Source organism: Rattus norvegicus, chromosome 9 (genome assembly GCF_021556685.1).
Source record: "Rattus norvegicus strain SHRSP/BbbUtx chromosome 9, alternate assembly SHRSP_T2T, whole genome shotgun sequence".
Taxonomy (NCBI): Eukaryota; Metazoa; Chordata; class Mammalia; order Rodentia; family Muridae; genus Rattus; species Rattus norvegicus.
In genome coordinates, this window is record NC_141542.1 from 28,822,912 (window position 1) to 28,847,676 (window position 24,765).

A 24,765-nucleotide genomic window follows, 5' to 3' on the forward strand; every position below is an offset into this window, starting at 1 on the left:
TCCCAAGGGCTGGGATCAAATGCTTCTGGGGGGCATAGGTGGGAGAATGCCATGTCTTCAAGTGGCTCATCCATCACTCGCGGAGCCAAGGTGTAAGTCCTTGTTCTCGTTTCTCCAGTCAGGAGGAACATTTTAATGGAAATAGGATCTGACCAGCAGGTCTAAACTCGCTGTGCACAGAGCAGCTGAGGTAGCAGAGTTAGCATTGACCATGCCACCAGGACTCGTCCATGGCTGAAAGAAGGATTGTTTGAGCCAAGAGAGACTCCTAAAGGTTTATTTCAGGACAGCGAATGCAACACCAAGCGTATTCTAGTGGAGGAATGGCCACCTGTGGGAACCGGCAGTTTCTCAGAAGGATGATTAGCTGGACTGTCCTTAACATTCTCCCATTCTCGTCTGCAAAAGTCTTGCGATCGTTCAAGCAGCAACAACGACGACGACGAACAACAACAACGTAAATCTAAAACAGCACAACACAGAGCGTTTTGGGGTGGGAAACGGCTTAGGATACCCAGATCATCACCATCATCACTTTAAGGAATGCACCTTTAAAGGACAGGTCTACAAAACAACTTTATTCATTTGTTACATGTGACGTCCAAACAGAACGTTGCTTTTCCAGCTTCAATTTTTTTTTTTTAAACCCCTGGAAAATAAGACGTTTGAGTTTGATTCACCTTAACAAAAACTGACCTAGGAAGAAGCATTTTTTTTTTTTTTTTTTAGCAAAACGTTATTATAAAATTCATTAGAAAATACTGTCCTCTTCTTTTTTCTTTTTCCTTTTTTTTTGCCAAAATGTTACATAAAACCCTTATTAAAAATACACGCATTAAAAATACACGAGTAGACTCCACACAGCACTCTGCTGTGCAGAGGGAGCCGCATTCCGGAAACATACAGTTAAGCACGTTAGAAATGACGATGTTTTAACTTGGAATAGTGCAAATCTGAGTTACATCCTGATACGAAGGCATGCACGTCACTGGCCAAGACCACAGCAGAACAGAGCAGAGCAGGAAGCAGTCACAGCCACTCTTTAGAAACGATTTCCTTTTTATTACATTAATTTTTTTCAAAAATACTTTTCTTTACAATAGAACTCCTAGAAAATATTTACAACCTTCCTCTAATAAAATATAACAGCAGTTAAATATATTTGAAAATAAGATGGGTTTTTCCATAAAATATATCTGTTAACTTTTTATATACAAGCTTCCTCAAAGGGAGTCTAAATCCATTACTGAAAAACCATCGAGTCAGTGGGAGCTGGGTGGAGACATTAACCATCAGGAAGAGAAGTTCTTTGGGGCTTTGGGGGGAGGGGCAGCTAAAACAGAACACGCACATGCAGGTAAAATCATTTCTGGAAAATAAAAGTGCAATCTTTTAATTGGAAGTCAATTAAACTTTAAGCTGATAGGAAATACAAACACAGATATCTGAACTGTCTCATTAAGGAGGAGTTCTTTGGTTATTTCAAGTCAAAATATTCCTTATGCTATTCTGCATGACAAATCAAAATGAGCTGTGCACTGGATACTGGTGGTGGCAAGTCAGCTTGTTTCTAAGGTTTCAAACTGGGCAAATCCCCAAGCAGGAGGAGGACACGAACTTCCCCAAGTTCTCTGGGCATTCGCTCTTTTCTGTAGCTAAGCAGACGCCACGACAGACAGGGCCTGGCGGTCTGCTGAGGGGTGGCGGCTGGAATGGTTTTAAAGGAAGCTCATGCACGATGCCCAGGGGGGTTCTTAAAGCGACACTTCTGAGATCACACACAGGCTACGACAACCCTTTGAAACAACAGCAAGGAAAATGTACCCCCCACCCCCACCCAGAAAGGACCTCAAGAGTTCATAGTTCTAAAAACAGTGACGAACAGGAAAAGAATCTTTGTAAATAGTCTTCTGTTTGTGGCTTTCCTGAGACTCAGAAACCACTGCCTGAGTGGGGGCTTCGGTGGGCAACGGTGCCCTGGCCCCGAGTATGTGCCAAATGGTTTTGTAGAATCCAATGTGAAGGGTATCCAATCCTACTCCTCCACTAGGATGCTCTCTAATGCCAAGCTGATCACGGGGTAGCATAGTGGCCCAGCATGACAGCTACACTTAGACGGAGCTGGGGAGCTAGTCTACTCAGGGAGGGTTAAGACCTGAAAACACCTGACCTGAAGGCCATGGGCCATAGCCACAGAAGGGAGGCTGACAGGCACCTGTCTGTGCCAGGGGCAGTGGTCCAGTCTGACTGTACACTAGCAGTGGGAGGGGGTCACCCCAACTGAGAACAAAAGCCTAGGCAATGACGTTTTTTGTCGGATTACAGGTTTATTGCCTTCAAGTACAAATGGCACCCCCTGCTGTCGGGGACAGAGCAAAGTCATGTAGCTTAGAGAAGTCTGCATTCGCTTTGGTAAGTGACTTGGAACAAATACATTCATTGTTTGAATGCGAGCAAACTTGAATCTGGACACATCTGTGTTGGCTTTCAAAGCAGTTGAAATCGCACCTGCTAATCTCTATGCATTAGAGAAACCTATCTCTCTCTGCAGCTAACATCTAGGCAAGCCTTAGTCCAGCACTCACGTTAGAGCAAGTCAGAGTGGAGGAGGTTTCACAGTACGTTTCAGTGGTGCAAAATAAGTTCAGGACTCCACTGGCCGTGGACCATGTTGAAAACAGAGAAAGAGAGAGGGAGAGATGGAGGGAGGGAGGGAGGGAGGGAGGGAGGGAGAGAGAGAGAGAGAGAGAGAGAGAGAGAGAGAGAGAGAGAATGTTTGTGTTAACTCTTCTGATTTGAGAGAGAGAGAACTCTTTCTGGCAGGTCAGAACAGAATAAAATAATTCTTTGTGGGAAAACATGGTCTAAAGTCCCAGAACGAATGGGATAACCTGCTTCCAACACACACACACATACACATGCACACACATACACGCGTGCACACGCACACACGCCCACACACACACAGCAAGTTTGGAGATAAAAGGCAACCAGGGTGGCTGACATTTGAAAGCAAAGCAACACAAGAGTGAGGCTCGCCCGAGGGAAACGGCCTCACGAGAACACAGCCCAGATGAGACACCTCTTAAAGACAGTTGTGCCAATTTTTTATTCCCCCCAACCCCCAACAAAAACAATGCAAAAGAAGGTAAAAGAGAAAGAACTGGATTTTCCCCTCCCTTAACCTGAAGAAAAGGACCACTTTTTAAACAGGTAGTTTAAAAGGGTTTCCAAAGGAGCAGGAAGTCCAGGTTCTGCAGACAAACGGAGGTGGAGGCCGTGGCTTCTGTGTCTCTAGGTGATGAACGGGGGGTTTAGAGTTCTGTATCACCCTGAAGCAAAACTGAATCTTGGTTGTCCAAGAGAAGATCCGTGCCTACCACCTCAGCCTCGTCCATGACGCCTAACTGCTGGACCATATCATCATCCAGGATGTCCACGTCCTTGGGCTTCATCAGGCTCAGCTGGTCCAGAGGCAGCAGCTCCGGTGCCCCCACCGGCCCCGTAGTCCTCTCGATGGTGGCTGCCATTTCTGCCGCGAAGGCTGCCTTCTGAGCCTTCTGCCTCTGCTGCTCCTCTTGCTGCCGGTGGGTTTTCATGTGTGCATTCCGGCTTTTGATCTTAAAGAAGACCCTGGAAAGGAGGGAGAGAGCAGTCTGTGAGACCTAGGGGCTGACCTGAGCTCCTAAAGGTACAGACGCCCGTTTCCCTGCAGTTTCCTGCGGGGACTTCGGGGACTGGGGCATACAGATCTGGCTTGCCGTGGCTTCTTCATGCTGTGACCAGTCAGGCCATCTCCCCAAGCATTATGAGGAAGAGGAATGGGGACAGGAAGTATGGCGTGTCCTGTTTCCTTCCTGTGCTAATGAAGACCCCAAAGAGTGTCCAATTTGTCTACGGTCTAGCAAGCACTCCTGCCTCTCCTTGGGCCTTCTCCCATTCCCACCCCTACCCACACCGTCTGGACTGGAAAACCCCAAACTCTGTTGATGATGGCTGCACCATAGAACAGCCCACCTCTGTCCCTGGCTTCAGGCCTTCTTCCGGTCAAAGGGCTGGAAAATTCTTCCCGCACACCACTTGGGGGCCCCCTTTCCCACTCCATTTTTTTCCCTCTACCACTTCTTTTTGCTGCAGACCCCCTTGGCCACCATAATTATCATTTCATACTGTTTTCTTTAGAATGAAGTAGGCCTGGGCTCAGAGAGGCTGCACCCTCACAGAAAGCAGCTGGCAAAGTCGGGAGACATATTTGTTGTAACCAAGTTAGGAGGTGTCTGTCTAGCATGAGCCAAGGCCAAGGATGCGACTAAAAGCCTTATTGTAAAGGCCGGTCCTCTCTCCCACCTCCAGGCAAGAAATCATGTGAGCCAACATGTCAATGACCTGCAGTCCTGGGATCGAAGGATGCCAGAGTCTTTAGATCAAGGGTCCGGCCCCCTTATTATTCTAGGCACTGGCACACAACTATGTCTGTTTGTTGAGTTTTTTTCCCCCTACTGTTTTTGGGATGTGATGGGAAAGTGAGGTGGTGAGAGAGAGCATGGCCTGCACATTCTACCTATTTGCTATCTCGGCCATTTTCAGGAAAGTCAGCCCAGATACGAACCCGGGTTTATGGAGAAAGAATAGCATAAATACAATTTAGTCACTCTCCAACCAGTCCAGCGACCCAGCCTGAGCCCTACAGCCTGAGGCTGGCTTCTATCTGGACATGTGGGAAATGAAGAGGATTGAGCAGCCGAAAGAGGCTGTCGTGGACTTGTTCAGTGCTGTTCCTCTCTGGAAAACCTCAGGAAACATGTCTAGTTTTCATAAAAGTCTTGCTTGGACTTTGCTAGGGAATGACCTGGGGAGGGGCAGGTGAGGGCTGGGGAGAGCGTCTGCAGAGAAAGCCTGGCCACCTTCAGTTCTTCCCCGCGCCCCAGGGCCCACAGATAGATGGAGAGAACTGACCCTACAGAGCTGTCCCCTGGCCTCCCATGTGTGTCCTGCCATGTACGTGGGCACATATGTACACTAATAACAAATAAAGCCAAAAGAAAGAAAAGATCTCGAGTACAGGGACGAGAAAAATGCTTGCTGTGTGCTTTTTCTTTTTTTCTTTTTCTTTTTTTTTTTTCTTCCAGAGCTGGGGACCGAACCCAGGGCCTTGCGCTTGCTAGGCAAGCACTCTACCACTGAGCTAAATCCCCAACCCTGCTGTGTGCTTTTGAAGGACAGCCGGGAACATGAAACCTGAGGCAAGTGCCCTCTGGTCCACAGCGATCAGACGCTATAGATCTGTACACACAGTGAAACTTCCTGCAGACGGGGCCCAAGGCTAAGCATGAGGCTCACTGCTTTACCCCCACTTTTAAGACAGGCTCTCTTGTAGCTCAGGCTAGCCTTCAACTCCATATAGCCAAGGATGCCCCTAAACTCTGGGTTCTCCTGTTTCCATTGTATGTATGTATGTATGTATGTATGTATGTATGTATGTATGTATGTATCTGCTGGGGGTTGGTCTGGTATTCGAATGCTAAATACTGGCTCCCAGGATCTGGTTGCAGTCCAGACAAGCACTTCCCATGTTGTGTAAAGTTTGCTCACCAATCTTCTCTGACTGGTTAAATAGAAGTGGCTGACAGTTACTGGTGGGCGGTATAGAATAGAGGTAATCAGTTACCAGGCTAGGGGCTGCAGGTAGTGACCACTGTGGACAGAGGAGGAGAGAGAGGTCGGAGAGAAAAGGTGGCTGCCAGGAGATCAGATGGCTCATGAGCCCCTGGCCAGGAAAAGTATACCCTGAGGACAGGCTGAGGGGGCAGGAGCAGCTCGGGTGAGACTCAAAGAGCAAGTTAACAGGGACGTACGGTTCGGGTACAGGTGAGAATGGCACAGAACCTGCTCAATCTAGGCTTGTAAATAAAATATCAGGTTGTTATGGCTTTTATACAAGCTAGCTAGAATAAATAATTCAATTACATCTGTCCGTCCATCCATCCATCCACTATCTGAGACACCCATCCATCATCTGAGACAGGCTCTTGCAAGATAGCTCAAGTTGCCTTTGAACTTGTGATCATTTCCCGTCAGTCCCCATGTCCATTCGTCCGTCCATCCGTCCGTCCGTCCGTCCATCTATTCACCCATTCATGTGTCATCTGAGACAGGCTCTCATTAGATAGCCCAGGCTGCCTTTGAACTTGTGACCCTTTCCCATCAGCCCCCAGGCGTGTGTGGGAGACACAGGTGTGCACACTGCCTCAGCACTGAGTGGCTTTCACTCATTTTCTGAGCAGAACAAAGTTTCCCAGTGTAGAACTTTTCATCTGCAGTGTCAAGTGCTTGCTCGCCAAGTTTTGGATTTTAAGATTTGGGACCGTCAGCCTGTGGAGATTTTGCCTGAGGAGGCCTTCGTCTCCACCTGGTGGACTACAGAGAATCCCGCTCCTACAGAGAAGGCTCTTGCTTCCTTTTCAGAGGAGCCTGGCAAGGCCTTGATGTTTCCAGGACAACAGGGGGTGACAGCTGAGCCTCAGCTGCTTCCTTGTCAGAGTAGGGTGCCTGCAGGTCAGTCTTCTCTCTAAGTGTGAGGGGCAATGCAGCCCAGTGGCTGAATCATAAGAGGCCAGGCCAGCCTGAGTGTTTTGAAGGCTAAATAAGAGGCTCATCCGCAGGTCAGCCTAGCTGCAGGCCTAACTTCCCTCTGCCTCAGTTTCTGTAATTGTGTGTGCACATCAGCATGTGTGCACATGGGCGTACACACTCCCATGATGTCTGTATACGTGGAAGTCAGGGGACAACTTTCTGAAGTCACGAATCTCCCAGGTGGGATCTGGACTTGTCGGCAAGTGGCAGGTACTGTGTGCTGAGCTGTCTCGTCACCCCCTCACAGGGCTATTCTAAAGAGTAAATGAATGGAGAGTATAAGACACCATTTAAAACCGTCTCAGGCAAAGGCAGGGAGGACCCTGCTGAATGCCATGAAGTTGCCTGATACATTATTATTACTATTTTACTATCACAGTTGTTCTTTTTATTTGGTTGTTATTTTTTATATGAGCGGGAGCCTGCCTGCATGTAATTCTGAGCAGCATCTGTGGAAGCTAGAAGACAGCGTCAGATCTCCCGGCACTGGAATCACAGACGGTTGTTCGTTACCATGTGGGTGCTAGAAGCAAGCCCAGGTCCTCTGTAAGAGCAACCGATGTTCCCAACTGCTAAGCCATGTCTGTAGTGAGAATTCTAGAATTTTTTTTAAACACAAAAATATTATAAGGATATGTTTTCGTTTTAATCCCAGGGTGGGGCTGTGGGGCTGCCTGGGACTGTCTGCGGCTGCTGCCTGTGATTTGTCTCCTGCTCTGGCAGAGGGGTGGTTTTGCCAGCTGCAGACAGTTTCTGACATTGTTTCTGAACTTTCAGAAGGTATAAATGCCAGGGCTCCCAGAGATGGGGTTGGGGGTTGTTGGTCACTCAGCAGGGGGGTAGCTTGTGGTATGTTAGTCATGTTCAAAGAAGAAATAACAAGAAAGAAATTAGATTCAGGGATCTTTCTCTCTTTCTCTTCTCTACCTTCCTTTCTCTCCGATTTAGTGATAGAAGATGAAGGGGGAGGGGATAGGAGCAGGAAAAAGAAGAACCCACAGAGTAGCAAAGAACAGCTACCCATCTCTGTTGTAGGGTGTTTGATCACACCGTGAGCCCTGAGATTCACTGGAAAAAAAACCCCTCTTTTTTTCCTTTTCTTTTCTTTTTTTTTGGAGCTGGGGCCCGAACCCAGGGCCTTGCTCTTGCTAGGCAAACGCTCTACCACTGAGCTAAACCCCCAACCCCAAAGAAACCTCTTTTGAGTTGTGGTGTGGTTCAGCCCTTAGCACTCATCTTTAATCGCAAACGATGAAGGTGAAGTGTGTGAGATTGCTATGGCCTTGGGGCTAGGCGGACTGACGGGGAAGGAAGCTGTGAAGGAGCCATGTATTTTAACACTAGTTAGGCTCTTTGCAATGTAGCTAATCAAAACCAGGCAGAAAGCTGGAGCAGCGTGGAGAGGCCAGGCGCTGCATCTGGACATAGCGAGGTTTAAATCTCAGCTTTGCTTTCCTGGCAAGTGTGACTTGGGAAAAGCCATTTTACCTGACCTTAAAATCTTTATTTGTAAACTAAGAATGAAGGCAACTTGCGTTGGATGGAGTTTTTCCCTGTGAGGATTGAGTGAAGTCACACACATGAAGTATGTGGTGGAGTAAAAGCTATTGCTCTTCTCACCTACTGTTAGCTTCTTCCCTTAGGTGCTGTTTTAAGGTATATCTAAAGGGACAAGGATGAAAAGCAGGTTTTATCTCAATGCCTGGGCTTCAATCAACTAGATGTGCCACCATGCATCATTATGATGTGAAGGATAGGATGCTGCATTTTAATGTGATGTGATGTTAGAGAATGCGGTAATTGATTAGTAATGTCTGCTGTGGGCAGAGGAATGGATAGAGGGAGTGAAAAGATCTATCTGCAGACCTCCCGGGTAGTATCAAGGGGAGTCCTGAAAGTCAGCTGAAGAAAACAGCCCCCACAGAACCATCATTCACTTTGACCTTGGGTTTGATACCCAGTTCAAGTGTACTTACTTGCCACACTCCTTGCAGGGGAAGATGGTGGTGGGGTCGGTCTCTCCACTGGTGGTACTGTGAGATGGTGAACTCTTCACTGAGCAATACCCACTCTGGGTGCCACCTGGCTTCTGCTTCCCAGAGGGGACAGCACCTCGGGTCTTAGCCACCTGGTTGGTGCCGCCATGGATGCGGGCGTGGCCATTCAGTGCCTGTCGGGAGCTGAACACCTGAGGAAGAAAGGGAGCGACATGACATCTACAGTCCTGAAAAGGAAATTAGGGTTGTTAGTTACTTGGTGGCAAAACATGGGATACATGAAACAGCACAGGGCTCACACAAGCAAGCACTGGGTGTGTGCCACAGAAAGCAAAGCTCAGATACCCCAACCACAAACTGTGCCAATAAGACTTCCTTCACTGGCCTAACCAGAGCAAAAGGCCGAGAGGCTTAGTACCAAGGACAAAGCTCTTGTCTCAAAGCCAGTTAGCACCCAGCTCTAACTTGAAACCCTGTTGCAAATATCAGAGGCCATTAAACCACTCGATTTTCAAATACTTCTTTTTTTCCCTATGTGCAAAATGAGAGGAGTTAGAGGGCCCCTCGGTAGCTCTTGTTTTAAGTCTGGTTGCTTTCTGTGATGCTGGGGATTGAACCTGGGTCTTACTTATGCTTGCTAGATGAATGTTCTCTGCAGTCCGTGTACACTGCAGAAGCCACAATGTTTAAGACCCCCAAACTTTAAGAGAATCAAAGGGCCAGGCTTTCTCATAGTTTGGGGGACAGGGTGTCATTCTGCAGACCTGGCTGGCCTGGAACTTACTATACACAGTTTATGTATACAGTTTAAGATTTATTTTTTTTCTCTTTCTTTTTTTCGGAGCTGGGGACCGAACCCAGGGCCTTGTGTTTGCTAGGCAAGCGCTCTACCACTGAGCTAAATCCCCAACCCATGTATACAGTTTAAACTGTAGTTTTTTTTTTTTTTTTTTTAAGATTTATTCATTTATTCTATATAAGTACACTGTGGCTATCTTCAGATACACCAGAAGAGGGCATCGGATCTCTTTACAGATGGTTGTGAGCCACCATGTGGTTGCTGGGAATTGAACTCAGGACTTCAGGAAGAGCAGTCAGTGCTCTTAACCACTGAGCCATCTCTCCAGCCCTAAACTGTAGTTTTAAACACGAGGCAATCCTCCTGCCTCTGTCTCCCCAGTACTAGATTTACAAGTCTTATCACTATGGCTGGCTGTGAATATGCAGACCAATGACTTCATTGAGTTAGTCTAACCTGTGCTCCAGGCTGGCCTTCACCTCACTGAATAGCCAGAGTGCATCTTCTCCTGCCTTCTTCTCCCACGTGCTGGGAGTACGGGTGTCTGCCACCATGCCTGATTAGATTCAAATATTGGCACAGAGCTGGGCTTCTTGGCCTCAGCTCTAAGGATACTTGGGGCTGGACAGGTGGTGACTGTCCTGTGCACAGCAAGTTTGTAGAGGCCTCTGTGGCCCCTACCCACCAGATGCAGGTCCTGCCTTCCCAGTCCTAAAAAAAATGTTATTGTAGGACCAAATTATCCTCTATCCAGAGGCACTGAGGTACTAGGCTATGGTCCACAGCCCTCCAAACCAAGGGCCTTTATTCCATCACAGTGGCTTTAGATGCCCTCTCTTTGTTCAGCTCATGGGTCCTTTTTATTGCATTACAAAAAAATCTATTTCTGATTTACTGAACCCAGGCTTCATTGCTAGGCATGGAATAAGCCATCAATCATACTTTCTTTGATGAGTTTTTTTAAAGAAGTCATTAAGAATGTCTCTCTCGCTGAGCGTGTCTGATTGGGCAAAGTAAAAGATGACCCCCCTACCACAAAAAACAAACCAAACCCAAACCAAACCCCAAACCCCCAAATTGAGAACCAATCATTTATTGTACCCTAAAGAAAAAGTGCCCAGTTTCTGAACAAATTCACCAAGAAACATTGTCACTTAAAGTCACATCTTAATCTGCAGGAAGTGATTTGGGCAGAATAGCAATGCCAGGGCATGGAGGCCAGGCTGTCAGAGACCCAGTACACTGGTCTTTCTCATGCTCTCGAAAAGGGAATGGAACATGTGTACACTTCCATTTTCTGTTCGTTTGTTTTTGAGGCAGGGTTTCTCTGTGTAGCCCTGGCTGTCCTGAACTCACTCTGTAGACCAGGCTGGCCTCCAACTCAAACCTGCCTCTGCCTCTCAGGTGATGGGGTTACAGACCTGTGCTACCACCAACCGGCCCACTTGTATTTATTTTTAAAGCCTTTTCATTTTTCGTAAAACATTTTATAAAATATTTTATGTCTTTCTTTCTTTTGAGACATGGTCTCACTCTGTAGTCCTTGCTGGCCTTAAACTGGAGAAGCCTGAATCTGCCTCCAGCGGGCTGGGACTAAAGGCGTGTGCCACCCGCCCAGCCTGGGATATAAACAGGGATTCAAAGTCTTTTTTAAATGGGGGACTCGGCAACAGCATCCATGTGCTCTGTATTAGACAAACAGATGAGTGGAGGACGGTGAGCTTCCTGGGAAGGGGGTGACACCTCTAGAACATAATCTCAGTCGTGCAGGCTAGTGGGGACAGGCGGAACACACAGAAGCTATGCTACACAGCCTCTAGGATGTGAGTCTTAGAGGACACTGGCCCACACTCAGTCTATCTCTTCTGTGCTCAGGAGGAGGTGGGGTCCCCACGTACCCCTTCATCCTGGTCACATCGCTAAGTTGCTTAGTGAGGTTTTGTCCCCTCGGACTGCAAAGTCAAACTTTAGCCGCTTGGAAACAACTAGCTCAGATGTCACTAATGTGACATTTGAATTAGAAGTAGTAACACTTTATAGACTATGAAAAGCTGAACCTTCCTGAGGGATAAAACCGGAGGTGGTTCAGGCAAGTCACTGTGTTATAAAAGGGAAATCCTGTTGCATGTTGCAATCTTCTAGTGAATTTAAATGCATGTAGAATGTGGCCTTTGGTGACACACAGTCAGAGGACCTGCAGAGTACCAGGGCACAGTGTAGTAGACAATGTGTATCTTCTGGAGGCCTGCTCTCCTGCAAAGCTGTCAATCACACACTTCCTGAAGGTGGGAGGTTTTTTGGTTTTTTTTTTTTTGGCCTGGAGGCAGAGTCTCACTACCTCAGGCTGGCATTAAGGTCTCCATTCCTCTGCACAGCCTCCACAGTGCTGGGCATGACAAGCCTGAGCCGTCACACTTGGCTTTAGGGTCTCCTAATTCCCCAGCACGCAGCATCATACTTGACAGAGGACATACAGTCACTCTCCCTTAGCCAAGCGAGTAAGAAGGTGGTGGCTACGTGGCAGGCCTCTGCCAGACGTCCATTGCTCTTAGAACTAGGCACGGCTGCATTACCCTCACGCCTCCCAGAGCCGGGACAACACAGATACTTACAGCCCCACAGTTGGGCATCTCACAAATGAAGGAGCCTGATGGTTGGCCACCAGCCTGCATGGGTGCCCCCTCGGTGGGAGCCAGGGCAGGGGCAGGCGGTGGCTCTGGTGTCTTGGGTACTTCACTCTCCTCATCTTTTATGGATTTCCTATCTTCTTCCGGGTCCTCTTCCTCCTCTTCGGCGTCCTCTTCCTCTTCGCTGGTCTGTTGGTAATAAAAGCGAGAGGCTGATATCCCCAAAAGGTAACTTCATGGTGGACAGAAATCACAAGCCAGGAGGTCGTGCGACGCAGGGACCCTGCTACTCTTCCTGTGGTAGGTGACAGAGTCTGTCGGGGTTGGTCTCTGGACACTTTGAGATCTTGAGGTCAAGAAATCTTACTACTGCACTTGGGTCCCCCCATGATCCCTTAGTGAAAAACTTGCTAAGGCAGAGGGGAAAGAGGCAGAGATCCTCTGCCTGGGGGGAGGGCGAGAGGGGAGAATTGCACAGTGGGGAAAGCGCTTGCTTTCCACACAAGCATGAGGACCGGAAGTCCCAGTCCCTTGTCCCCAGATAAAAGGCAGGTGTGTGTAGGGTGCCTCCAGTGCTGGACAATTGGATCCCTATAGATTGCAGGCCAACCAACTTAGTCAAGAAGCTAAGTTCCCGTCTCATATGAAGAGACCCAGCCTCAAAAAATAAGGCAGAGAGGATGGAGCGATGGATCACCCGTTAAGAGCCCTGGCTGTTCTTTCAGAGGATCTAAATTAGGTTCCCAGCACCCGTGTCTAGGTCACAATCACCAGTAACTCCAGCTCTAAGGGAGTCTGATGCCTTCTGCTCATTTCCTCAGGTACTGCACACTTATGGCAAACACTTATAAAGACACACACACACACACACACACACACACACACACACACACACGGCTGGAGAGATGGTTCAGCAGTTAAGCGTGGACGCTGTTCTTCCGTGTTAGGCAGCCCTCAACCAATCTCAGCCTAGTTTGAGAGCATCCGATGGCCTCAATAGGAGCCTGCATGTATGTGGTGCACATATACAGTACACACTCAGTCCAACAACACATATGTACAAAATAATGCATCTTTAGGTGGGGGTGGAGTCTAGAAAGATGGCTCAGCAGTTACGAGTGTTTGCTGTCCTTGCAGAGGTCCCAGGATCAGTTCTCGGCACCCACATGGTGGCTCAAAACCACTCGAGTTCCAAGAGATCTGAATTCCATGGGCACGAGTGTGACGCACAGACATCCATGCAGGTAAAACACTCATAAGCATAAAATAAGACTTCAAGTAGCAAGCTGTTGAGCAGGGAAAGAATTCAGGGATTAACTTGACTTTAAAATGAGCTTATTTTTATTTATTGGTGTGGTGTGGCGTCTGTGTGAGTTTACGTGTACATGTTCCAGTCAGTGTTCCAGCCAGTGTCCAAGGAGGCCAGAGGGCATCGGATTCCCTGGAGCTGGAGTTACAGATCGTTATGAGCTGCTTAATGTGGGTGATGGGTACCGAACCTGGTCTTCAGGAAGAACAGTAAGTGCTTTCCAAGTTTGTTTGTTCCGTCTAGCTCAGCCTGGCTTTGAACTTGCTTTGTAGCCAAAGCTGCCCTTGACTCCCGAGCTCCCGCTCTCACCTCTCCAGTGCTGGACATAGAAGCAGAGCTTCACCACACCTAGCCTGGGTTCCTGCTATCTCTGTTTGCTTCCCAGACAAGATCTCATGATGTAGCCCAGGCTGGCTTTGAAGTTATAATCCTCCTGCCTTAGCTACTCCTTTTTTTTTTTTTTAACTATCTATCTATCTATCTATCTATCTATCTATCTATCTATCTATCTATCTATCTATCTATCATCTATCCAGATATCGTATATAAGTACTCTGTCTTCATGCATACTAGGAAAATGTATCAGATCCCATTACAGATGGTTGTGAGTCACCATGTAGTTGCTGAGATCTGAACTCAGGACCTCTGGAAGAGCAGCCAGTGCTCTTAACCGCTGAGCCAGCTCTCCAGCCACAGCTTAAGTGATGAATTACAGATACGCATCAATAGGCTTGGCTAAACATGGGAGTTTATGAAACTCTCCTCTCTTTCCTGCTCAAGTATCTACCTGACTCCTCTCTGCTTTCCAGGGTAGAGCAAGGGTGGCTGGCCCTGGCATGCCCAGAAGTGGCTGAGGACCAGGAAACAGGAATTCTCTCATTTTTGCTAGAATTTTTTTACCATTCACAAGAAGCATGCAAATTGTAAATACTCATCCCATTTTACAAGTGAGGAAACAGAAGTATGGCAAGCTGTCTTTCCCTGACAGGCCGGTTGCCTCTGCTGGGGCCCTTCCTGTTTGTACTGCTTATAGCAGTCAAGTTCCAGTTTGCTTGTCCCGAGCTGCCCAGGTCTAGGTGAGTCTTTGATTCATAAAATCCAGAAGTAGTAACTTCCAAGAAGAGTTAAGAGCAGTCAGTGCTCTTAACAGCCGAGCCATCTCTCCAGCCCCACTCCTGGCTTTTTTATATTCATTTTTAGATTACGTGGATGTCTTTGTATATGTGTCTGGGCAAGTAAGTGCCGTCAGGAGTCAGAAGCGTCAGATCCCCTGGAGCTGGAGTTACAGGCTGTTGAGAGCCACCCAATATAGGTGCTGGGGATCAAACCCAGGTCCCTCTGGAAGAGCAGCAAGGGCTCTGAACCACTGAGCTGTGTCTATAGCCTCTCCTGCCCCCATCCCTTAAGACGAAGCTTCACACCATGGTCCAGACTGGCCCAAAACTCACTCTGCATCCAAGCTGGACAATGACTCATGGCAATCCTGTGTCTCTGTCTTTGAGAGCCGGGATTACAGCTCTACCATAGCGGCCATTCTCCAGCTTTGATTTAGGGGTCAGTTGTGGGGCAATTACAGAGACGTTACCAGCCAACACAAGGCAGTGAACACTTTCCCCTCTTCAGTGCTGTTCACAGGTAAAGTGATGCGATCCACAGGCATCGTGTCCGTGTAGATGCAGAGTCAAGAGTCGGTGTTAGCAAGCTGAGACATGGCCAGCTGCCGGCCAGCTAATTAAGATCAGTTAGTAATGATTACATAGTCAGTGCGAACTGCACAGGCTGGACACCTATTATGGAGTAGTTTCTAGAAAAAGGCCCCTTGCTAATACAGAACTCACAGGTTGGTTTTTAGATAGGTGACCTTCTTCCTGTTACCCATCCCCTTTCAAATCCAGTCTCAGGCAAAACAGTGCATGTCCCCTTTAAAAGAACAGGGACTCTGTAGTCTTAACTATTAGGCGGACATGGCCTCCACGTTGGCATTTATAAGACGTGCTACACAATAAAAGTTTATAACAGTGGCACTCGTTCCATGGTACTTACTATAATCACAATTTTCTCACAGTGCCATCTCTGTTGGCTTAAGAACTCTGAAGACATATTTCATATTTGTAGCCACAAATATGTGGTGACTATGCACATCTCGGGACGTCAGATGGGCTTTTATTTCAATTGGCAATCTGTGCAAAGTCCCTAACATTTATCACCAGGTGAAGTGACTCAGAGATACAAAGATAGGGGGTCAAACCCCAACACGCAACACTCTGTAGCTACATGTTGGCCATTTTATGATGCACTGCAGATGGAAACATTTACAACAGCTTCAGAACTGGGCAAACACAAGGCAGGAGGAAGAGATACACACACACATATGCATGTGTGAGTATGAGTGTGTGTATGTGTGTAAGTGTGTGTATGTGTATGACTGTGAGTGTGTGTGAAAGTGTGTGTGAGTGTGTGAGTGTGAGTGTGTATGTGTGTGAGTGTGTATGTGTGTGTGAGTGTGCATGTGTATTAGTGTGAGTGTGTGAGAGCATGAGTGTGTGTGTGAGCGTGAGTGTGTGTGTGAGTGTGTGTTAGTGTATGCTACCTGCATGCCCTGCCTGCAGAAGCCAGAAGAGGGTATTAGATCCCCTGTAGCTGGAGTTGCAGGCAATTGTGAACAGCCCTTGGTGGGTTCTGGGAATAAAACCCAGCCCCTCTGGAAGATCAGCGATTGCTCTCGACCACTGAGCCATCTCTCCAGCCCAAGGAACGAAACTGAACAGAGTGCCTGAACCTCAACCGTCCATACCACAAGTTCCTTGCAGAGGACAGCCTTTTATACCCATGCTGTAACAGACGGGGAAATCGGAATACAGATATCCAACCCAAATCTGCCAAAGTTATACATCCAAGTGTCGGGGTTGGGACAAGGTATTAAATGTGTGGTACTCACTGGGCACCTCTCCTCCTCCCCTGCCCCACACAGGACTTGAATTCTCCCTGAACTCTGTACAGATTTCTTCTTAAAAGAAACCATAAAGTCATCCGGACAGGTCATTTTCCCAAGCTCATAGCCGACCAAGGTGGGGAGTTGGCCCTGTTACAAAGTGATTGCTTGCTTTGCAAAACGAGGATCTGAGTTCAAGTCCCAGAGACCACTAAAAAAGCCTGGCATGGTGACGTAAGCCTGTGAAGCTGTATCCCAGAGCCACAGAGGCAGCTCCCCGGGACCTCTGGACAGCCAAGCCTCACTGGTTAGCACTGGATCTAGTGAGAGACGGCCAGAGGTGGACTTCACACTATCCTACTGAACAAGTGAGCATGCTACACCCACCCTGACCATCTGCAGAACCTAGGTCTGCAGCGTCAGCGAGCCCCCTTGAACTGGGAAAAACACTCACTTGCCTTTTTAAAAAAAATTACATTTGTGTGTGTGTGTGTGTGTGTGTGTGTGTGTGTGTGTGTGTATTTACCCACCCACACATCACATGTTGAGGTCGGAGGACAACTTTTAGGAGAGATCCTTCCATCTTGTGGCCCAGTGACTGAACTCAGATTAGCAGGTTTGGCAGCAAGCACCTTTACCTGCTGAGCCATCTTGCTGGCCCCTCACCTGCCACAAGAATGAGGGTCAGGACCATGTGCTAGTGTTCTGCACCTTTCCGTGCTTTCCCAGGTTTCAGTTTCTCCTTGGCAGTTGGTGCTTGGACTGTTGACTGTACTCAGAACCCAAGAGCAACCCGAGCTATGACTTGGGTCTTAAACAAAGACTGTTTTAATGGGCCTGAGTCATCTTTGCACATAGCCTTTTGCTTTCCCTGGACATACAAGGGACAAAGGTGTGGATGCTGGAACCCACCCTAATGCTGGCTCCCTGTCAATGAGCCGGTAGGTGTGGCACCTTCTCTGCATTTCTTCCTCCTCTGAGGCAGCACTCTGGCCCGGCCTTTCCTCTATTGACATCCACTAGCCAAGATGGCGCTTCTACCTTGTGTGGTAATGCCTCCCTAATGACATTCCTCGTACAGCACCTCTGTGTTCCATTCATCCCCCTCAGGCGTTCACACTGGGATGCTACTGTGACCGGTGACCCCTGTCTCAGAAAAATGTTCATTCATTTGACAACTATTTCCTGAGTGTCATTTATGTATTCCCGTTTCCCTGGGCACCGTCCCTAGGCCCTTGCTACACCAGAACCTGAGAAACATCTCTCTCTCTCAACTTTCCTTTTATGTGCTTGTGTGTGCATGCGTGTACATGTGTGTACATGTATGTGCATGTGTGTATGTGTGTGTGCAGGCCTGAGGTTGTTGTGTGGATCTTCCTCTAGCACTCTCCACCATATCCATTCAGGCAGGGTCTCTCAATTGATCCCAGAGCTCAAAGATATGACTAGTTTGGCTAGTCAGTTTGCTCCAGGATCCTGTATCTCTGAGCCTTCTAAACACTAAACTTATGGCTCTACAGCTATGTCTGCATGCTGTATACATGGATTCTGGGATCCAAACTCTGGGCCCTCTGCTCTCAGAGCAGACACTCTAACCACTCAGTTATCTCCCAAGTCCCTCAGATCTCATTTTTGTCTCTTCCCGAAACACAACGCTGACATGGTTTAGAACATTTGAGAGACAAAAGGGACTTTCCCAATCACTGAAACCTCCGTCCTGCTTTACGGGTCAGCAGGGAGTGAGGTCCCAGGCCTCAGGGCAGCATTTCCTATGGTTCCTTGCTTATTCTATTCATGCGGACAGCATGGTTCGGTGACCTCAGGCAAGCCTCCTGCCTCGGTTGTAGCCTTCAAGACTGGGCATCCTTTTACTCTAAGACTTTTTGGTTCTCCTTCACACTGTCTTCAAATACTCTTGGAATTCCACATACACCCACATTAGAATACATCCTGTGAGTGGTGAGGTCAGAGAAGACAGACACCATTTTGCATCTTGACTGTTGACATCCATACATTTTAAAGAAAAAAAATTAGGATTTTTTTTTTTTTTGCCTTCCCTTGTTCCTCCTCTGGCTTGCGAAGGTTCTTTCTCTGTGTGTCTGCTGCATGTGTGTGTTTCCTTATCCCCAATAAATGCCTGCCCCTCCCCCACAAAAAAACTGCTAAAAAATTATGTAATGGGCATGTATGGGTGCCTGAGTATATACTGATTTGTGTACGATGCTTGAGGCGGCCAGCAGAGGGCGCTAAATCAACTGGGACTGGAGACACAGCCGGCTGTGGGCCACTGTGGGGTTGTGGGAACCAAACCCATGTCCTCGGCAAGAGCAGACAGTGCTCTTAGCCACTTTCAGCTCATAGACTGGTGTGCACGTTGTGGGAATTAGATAACTTTCAGCCAGTCGGATTGTTTTCCCTTTTGTTCTCTTTCATATTTCATATTTTAAAAGATTTATATATTTACTTACTTAATTTATTTATTTAGTTTTTTGTTTGTTTGTTTGTTTGTTTTGAGACAGGGTTTCTCTGCCTGAACTGGAACTTGCTCTGTAGACCAGACTGGGCTTGAGCTCCCCAGTGCTGGGATTAAAGGTGTTGCAAATTTGTTCACACTGGGAAAGCAGGTGTGGTAGGAACGGGGGAGAGGGCATTGACTCCCTGGGACTGGAATTGCCATTTGGATGTTGGAAACCAAACTTAGGTTCTCTGGAAGATCAGGGTGCGCTCTAAATACCCAGCCATCTCCATACCCCCAGGCCTTTACTTTCACTTTTTATTTATTTAGTTGGTTTTTTTTTTTTTTTTGAGTTAAGTTTTCATGTAGCCCAGGCTAGCCATGAATTATGTAACCAAAAGTGACCTTGACCTTTTGACCTTCCTTTTCACCAGCTTCTGAGAGCTCGGGTGACCAGCAAGTCCTCAGGTCTCAGGTCTAGAATATGCAGATGACTCTGGATTGTCTGCTAATAAAGATCAATGTCAGGAGTGGATGATGATGTAAGGACTGGAATCATCCACACCCCCACGGCAGCTCCTCAATGAGGAGACTTCCTGGTAATACTACCTACAGGTCCAAGTGCCTCTTGGTCACGCTGTAGAGAGAATGCCACACAATCCCAGACCTCCGTCTTTCTGAGATAAGTTATTGTGGGAGGTGAGGAGGTGCTTGTGCTCCCAGATGGGCCCAACACTAGGATAAACATGGAGGGCTTCCTTTGGAAGGAAGGGGTTAACCTGTTACCCACCAGGAAGGCTGGGAGCAGATGAGGTTAACAGCCTGGTGAGCTCAGTGCTACCTGTGTGGCAAAGACCACACCAGACCCCTCCACCCCACTTCGTGAGCTTGCCAATCATAGAACCCGCTTCATGGAAGATGTCACATGTCCTTTACAAGGAGATTCTGTGCACTCGTGCCTTAAGCTTACTGTGCTCACAGGGTTGAGCTATTACCACCAGAAAAACTTTCACCAACTGTGCTGTGCTTAAATATCCCCTGAAAACTACTCCGGTCAGACGCCTGAAATTTAAACCATCATCCACTACTGAGTCGTGTAGAACCGTGCTACCTTCTCACCTCCTGCAGATTGTTACTCTACGGCCATGGTGGTCTCAGAGACCCCCTCACAATATGTTCTCAGGCCAATGGCATCCGTGATGTGGAAGGCTCAGGAAGGATCTTAGAGCAGGAGAGAACACACTCCTATGAGCCAACCAAGTGAACGGTGGGACAGACCAGCCTGGTTTTACTCCAGCTCCTGCCTGCCTAGAAACGCATTTCATCTTTTACTAAAGGAAGGGTTTAGCCCAAACCAGGGAATGCCTTCCTTCCGCCTACAGCGGGGAGTCAAGTCCTATGTTTCACAAGTGCGCAGGGAACTCTGTCGCCTTTCCTAGCAGCTGCCTGGAAAAGCCAAAACACACTAGCCACTTACTAGCCTGGGAACAGAGTGCAGGCAGAGCAGAGAGGTCAGAGGGGTCAGAGTGACATCGCTCACCATGCAGTCGTCAATGATTTCTGCCAGGCGTGTCCGGTGTTTCCGCCCTAGCCGCATTATCTTCTTCCAAGTGTAGTAGTACTCCACGCACTGAGCCACTGTCTTGGACTTCACCTGCCGAGAAAGGGCACCCACCATTAGCCCCAGTACCTGATGGCAGGAAGACTTTGGAATCTTTCACCAAGTGGATCTTGGGGATTGAACTCAGATCACTGTGCTTGGCAGCAAGCTCCTTTACCCATTGAGCCATCCAACAGGCCCCCTACTATTCATTTATCTTAGGTCTCGTTCCAGAAATTCTCTATACAGGCATCAACAAGCACAGCATGTTCTTATCTGACAGCTTTCCTCACGGGAGGCAGCAAGTGCACCATAAACACTGTTTTGTGAGGCAATAACCTTTACCCACCTTGGAGTTTCATAGACTGAAACAGATGCTCTTCCATTTAGAGGGCCAGGGCGCTCAGCTCTTTGAATCACTGACTCTCAAAACCTACTTATGATCTAGGTGTGATGCACGCCTGTGAGTCAAGCACTTGATAGTGCGGACTCGGCTCTACAACCAGTTCTAGGCTAGCCTGGGCCATGCGAGACCTTGTCTCAAAATCAACCCAAACCAATGTATGAAGAAGACCTCAGCAAGAGGAGAGAGAGAGAGAGAGAGAGAGAGAGAGAGAGAGAGAGAGAGAGAGAGAGAGAGGTGTAAGCACTGTATGTGCAAGAGCTTCCCTAATGTGGGGTACAAGTTCTGCCCTATGATGCCCCAGGTAGCTTTTACCCAAGATGCTTCAGTCCAGATGTGATGGTGGCACGTGCATCCTTGGTTACATACTGAGTAGAGGGGCCACCCTGGGATACCTGAGCTGGCTCAGTGGGTAAAGGTGTATGCTACCAAGCCTGAGTTGGATCCTTGAGACACTCTTATGAGTTATCCTCTGATCTCAACTCCTCATAAATACTGTAACTAAAACACCAAATACGTGCGAGACAAGAAAGGTCGGGTTTGGATTAAGAGACTGCACCTTTCCTGGCTGCAGTCCCTCACTTGAGAATCTTAGCTGCTCTAAACCTCAGGGTATTCTGGATCTTAGGTTTTTGGATTTGGGATGCTCAACTGCATATGTATTTTGGAATGAAGCATTGCTTCATTAGTTCATAGGCCTCTATGCTCAGGTGGGGTTCAAGTCACCCAGATATGGAGATGACAGGGTGGGGACACAGCCACTTACACAGTGAGAAGAGGTGGATACCACAGAAGTGTCTGTTGCCTTCTTCAACATCCACCCGTCATTTGGAATTCCTACACTGGAGTTGTCCCTGAGATATGAGATACTGCCCCAGAGCCCTGGGTTATAAACCACATTGGCTGGTAAATGCCACACACAACTGGCCATGGAACCTAAGGGCAGGGGCGTTAAGGATGAGGTACAGGCAGAGTGCCACAGTCTTAGTGTGGCTTGTCCCCAGAGGGCTCGTGTTTTGGGAGCTGGTCCCCAAGGTCTATGAAACCTCTAAGAAGTCAGGCTGGTCAGGAATGACAGCACAGGGCTTCAATTCCAGTTTTCGGGGAAAATAGAAGCAGGTAAATCTCTGAATTCTATGCCAGCCTGGTCTACATAGGGAGAAGTCGTCAAAATGGGTGTGGGGTAGGGTGGGGTTAAAGGTCATTAGGCTGTGAGGAAAAGCACTACCCTGGGAAGTATTAGGTGTGTATGTGTGTGTGTGTGTGTGTGTGTGTGTGTGTGTGTGTGCGCTCACGCACGCACATGTGTGATGAGTAAGACAGAGGTGTGCTGCTCTATCACTCTCTGCCTCATTTCTTTAAGACATGGTGTCTCAGTGGACCTGGAGCTCAACTTGGCAGTCAACAGGCCTCATGGATCCTTCTGTCTCTCCCATTAAAGTGCAGGCACACGCGCAGCCATGCCTGATTCCTGAGGTGGCAGGGATCTGACCTCCAGCCCTCCTACTTGTGCAGCAGGCAGTCGTTCCCTCAGAGCCTTCTTCCATGTCAAAGGAGTTCTTCAGAGAGCAGTTGTCCCCAGAGTGAGCCGACCCTCAGTGGCTCTGACTTCCTTCTGCTTGTGCCATCTGCCATTAAGTCCCCAGCAGAGGCCGAGCCAGAGGGGCTACTACGTCCTGAACACTGGGCAGCCACAGCGGAGGCTCTCCCTTTAGAAAGCTGTCGGATACCTTGAGACATTTGAATTTTATGTCTAAACCACTCTTAGCCAATTAAAACCTATGAAATGTGCTGTCTATTAATGTCTGATTTCCTCTGTGGGCACCTCACCCCTTTCCTCTTTCTGGTTTTCCTTTAGAGCCCAGGGCCTCATGCATGCTAGGCAGGCACTCTGCCGCTAAGCTGTACTCCAACCTTTGGGGGATCCATCCGTCCATCCATCCATCCATTCATCCATCCTCTATCTATCTATCTATCTATCTATCTATCTATCTATCTATCTATCACCTATTTTCTGTAAAATGTTATATAGTTATCATTGCCCCTCGTTTTTGATGGTGGGGGCAAAGAATTGTTTTTTTGAGACAGTATCTCACTATACAGCCCAAGATGGCCTGGAGCTTGCGGTGTAGACCAGGCTGGCTTTGGATCCTCTGCCCCCAGAGTGCTGAGATTAAAGCTGTGTGCCATCATACCCAGCTGATACTATTCTTATCATTGCTGTCATTATAAATGAGTCTGACTGCAGAAATTTTCATACTAGGTAAGGGAGGACCCCGTGCCTCCCTCCCCTCTCCGTGTAAGACCATGGAGAATGCTGTCAGAAACACCATCACTTGCCTAGACATGCTACCAGGTGGAGGCTGAGACTTGGCATCAGTTCCCAAGAACCCACTTAAGAGAAACAAGCATGGTAGAGCACTCTGTTAAGCTAGCACTGGGGAGTAGGAGACGGGGCTCCCTGGGGCCTACCAGCCAGCCAGCTGAGCCTGCCCGGCAAGCTCCAAAGCAGTCAAGAGTCTGTCTCAAACACAGAGACGGACAGTGGGGACTGGAGAGGTGGCTCAGTGGTTAAGAGCACTGGCTGCTCCTGCAGAGGGACCCAGGTTCAATGCCCAGCACCCACATGGTGGCTCACAACCGTCTGTAACTATTCTAGGAGACTGGATATCTTCTTCCTCACTCTGCGGACACGAGACACACATGAAGGCCAACATCCATACACATAAAATAAAAATAAATCACTAGGAAGAGATAAGGGGCCATATCTGAGGAACAATACCCACGGTTATGCCGACTTACACATGCACGCACAAACATACGTGCCCCCCACAGAAACCTCAATACAGCTGAGCCTCAGCAATCTACACGTTCTTTCCCTTCTCGTGTCCAGTCACACCAGCACTGGCACTATGGCGCCCCTGTAATGACCACCATCATCCTTCACAATGGTGGAAGACAGACCTTTTGTGGGGATGTTATAAAAGCAGCAAAGAAAAATATCTCACTATCGTGACGTTCGGAATCTCAAAGTTCCTTTCAAATGAGCAATGGGGAGAAAGGCTTACCATCTTCTGTACAAAAATAAAGTCTTTGCTGTAAGTGGCCAATGCTTTATTAAACAGTTTTCTTTCTAGGGACGTCCACTTGTCAGAACCTGGAACAAAACAGAACTTCTGTTAGGGACAGTCTACTCTCTCGCATCTCCCACACCCCAAAACAAAACTGTGGCACAGAAGTGTTGCAGACCCACCATCTCAACACTCAGGGGGCAGAGTTAGGAGAGTCAGGGGTTCAACCCCAGCCTGGGCTACATAGTGGATTTAAAGTTTACCTGTGCAACATGAACTCCTGTCTCAAAACAAGAAAAATGGAAACCCTTGTTTGAATACAAAGCTAGTCTAGAGCCTGGAACAGTGGTATGTGCAGGAGGACCAAGTCCAGTGCCAGCCTGTGCTACATGGTGAAGCCTTGCCTAGGAAAACCAAACAGTGGCCTTTGAAATGCAGTAACCAGCAGCCCTGCTCTGGATCTGGGCAAGCCACTAAACCCAAGACTTCAGCTTTGTAACCAGTGAACGGCAGTCATAGAACTGTCCCCACATTAGATTTTTGTGAAGACTAAAAATCCCGTACTAAAGCTTGATGGGGGTGGGGATGTGAGTGCCCATTGGTGAGGCCTATCCGTAGCGTTTACTCAACTCTTAAATTCATGAAGGTAAGCGCTCATGTAGTTACCGATTCTCAGAGCGTGGCTAGGTTCACAGACTCCATCATTGCAAAGCCTAAAGGCCATGGTACTCAAGGTGACAGCTACAACCATGATGGTAAATGAGGGTCTGGTGGGACACAGAAGGATCCCTGCACTCAGATTAGGGCCAGGGCAGTCGGAAGGTTGTAAGGTGGGGAAAAAATACCACAGTGGAGTTTGAAAGGTCACACAAAAGCCAGCCAGGCAAGGAAGAGATAGAAGGGAATTCTGGGGCAGGAAAAGTCAAGTGCAAAGTCAGA

At 48.0% G+C, this 24,765-nt stretch overlaps 1 protein-coding gene across 50 annotated transcripts in view; it reads right to left on the reverse strand.

Moving 5' to 3' along the window:
- Window positions 1-269: 269 nt before the first annotated feature.
- Window positions 270-24,765, reverse strand: part of Trerf1 (transcriptional regulating factor 1) — a 226,699-nt gene continuing 202,203 nt past the window's right edge. For 24 of the 50 annotated variants that reach the window (XM_087565833.1, XM_087565819.1, XM_087565805.1 and 21 more), the window contains 5 exons: window positions 23,824-23,912; window positions 20,293-20,406; window positions 12,042-12,245; window positions 8,610-8,857; window positions 1,040-3,633 (listed from right to left, as the gene is read on the reverse strand). In XM_087565833.1, the coding sequence (XP_087421959.1) occupies window positions 3,315-3,633; window positions 8,610-8,857; window positions 12,042-12,245; window positions 20,293-20,406; window positions 23,824-23,912 (974 nt within the window). In that variant the 3' untranslated portion in view covers window positions 1,040-3,314. 50 annotated transcript variants of the gene reach the window in all.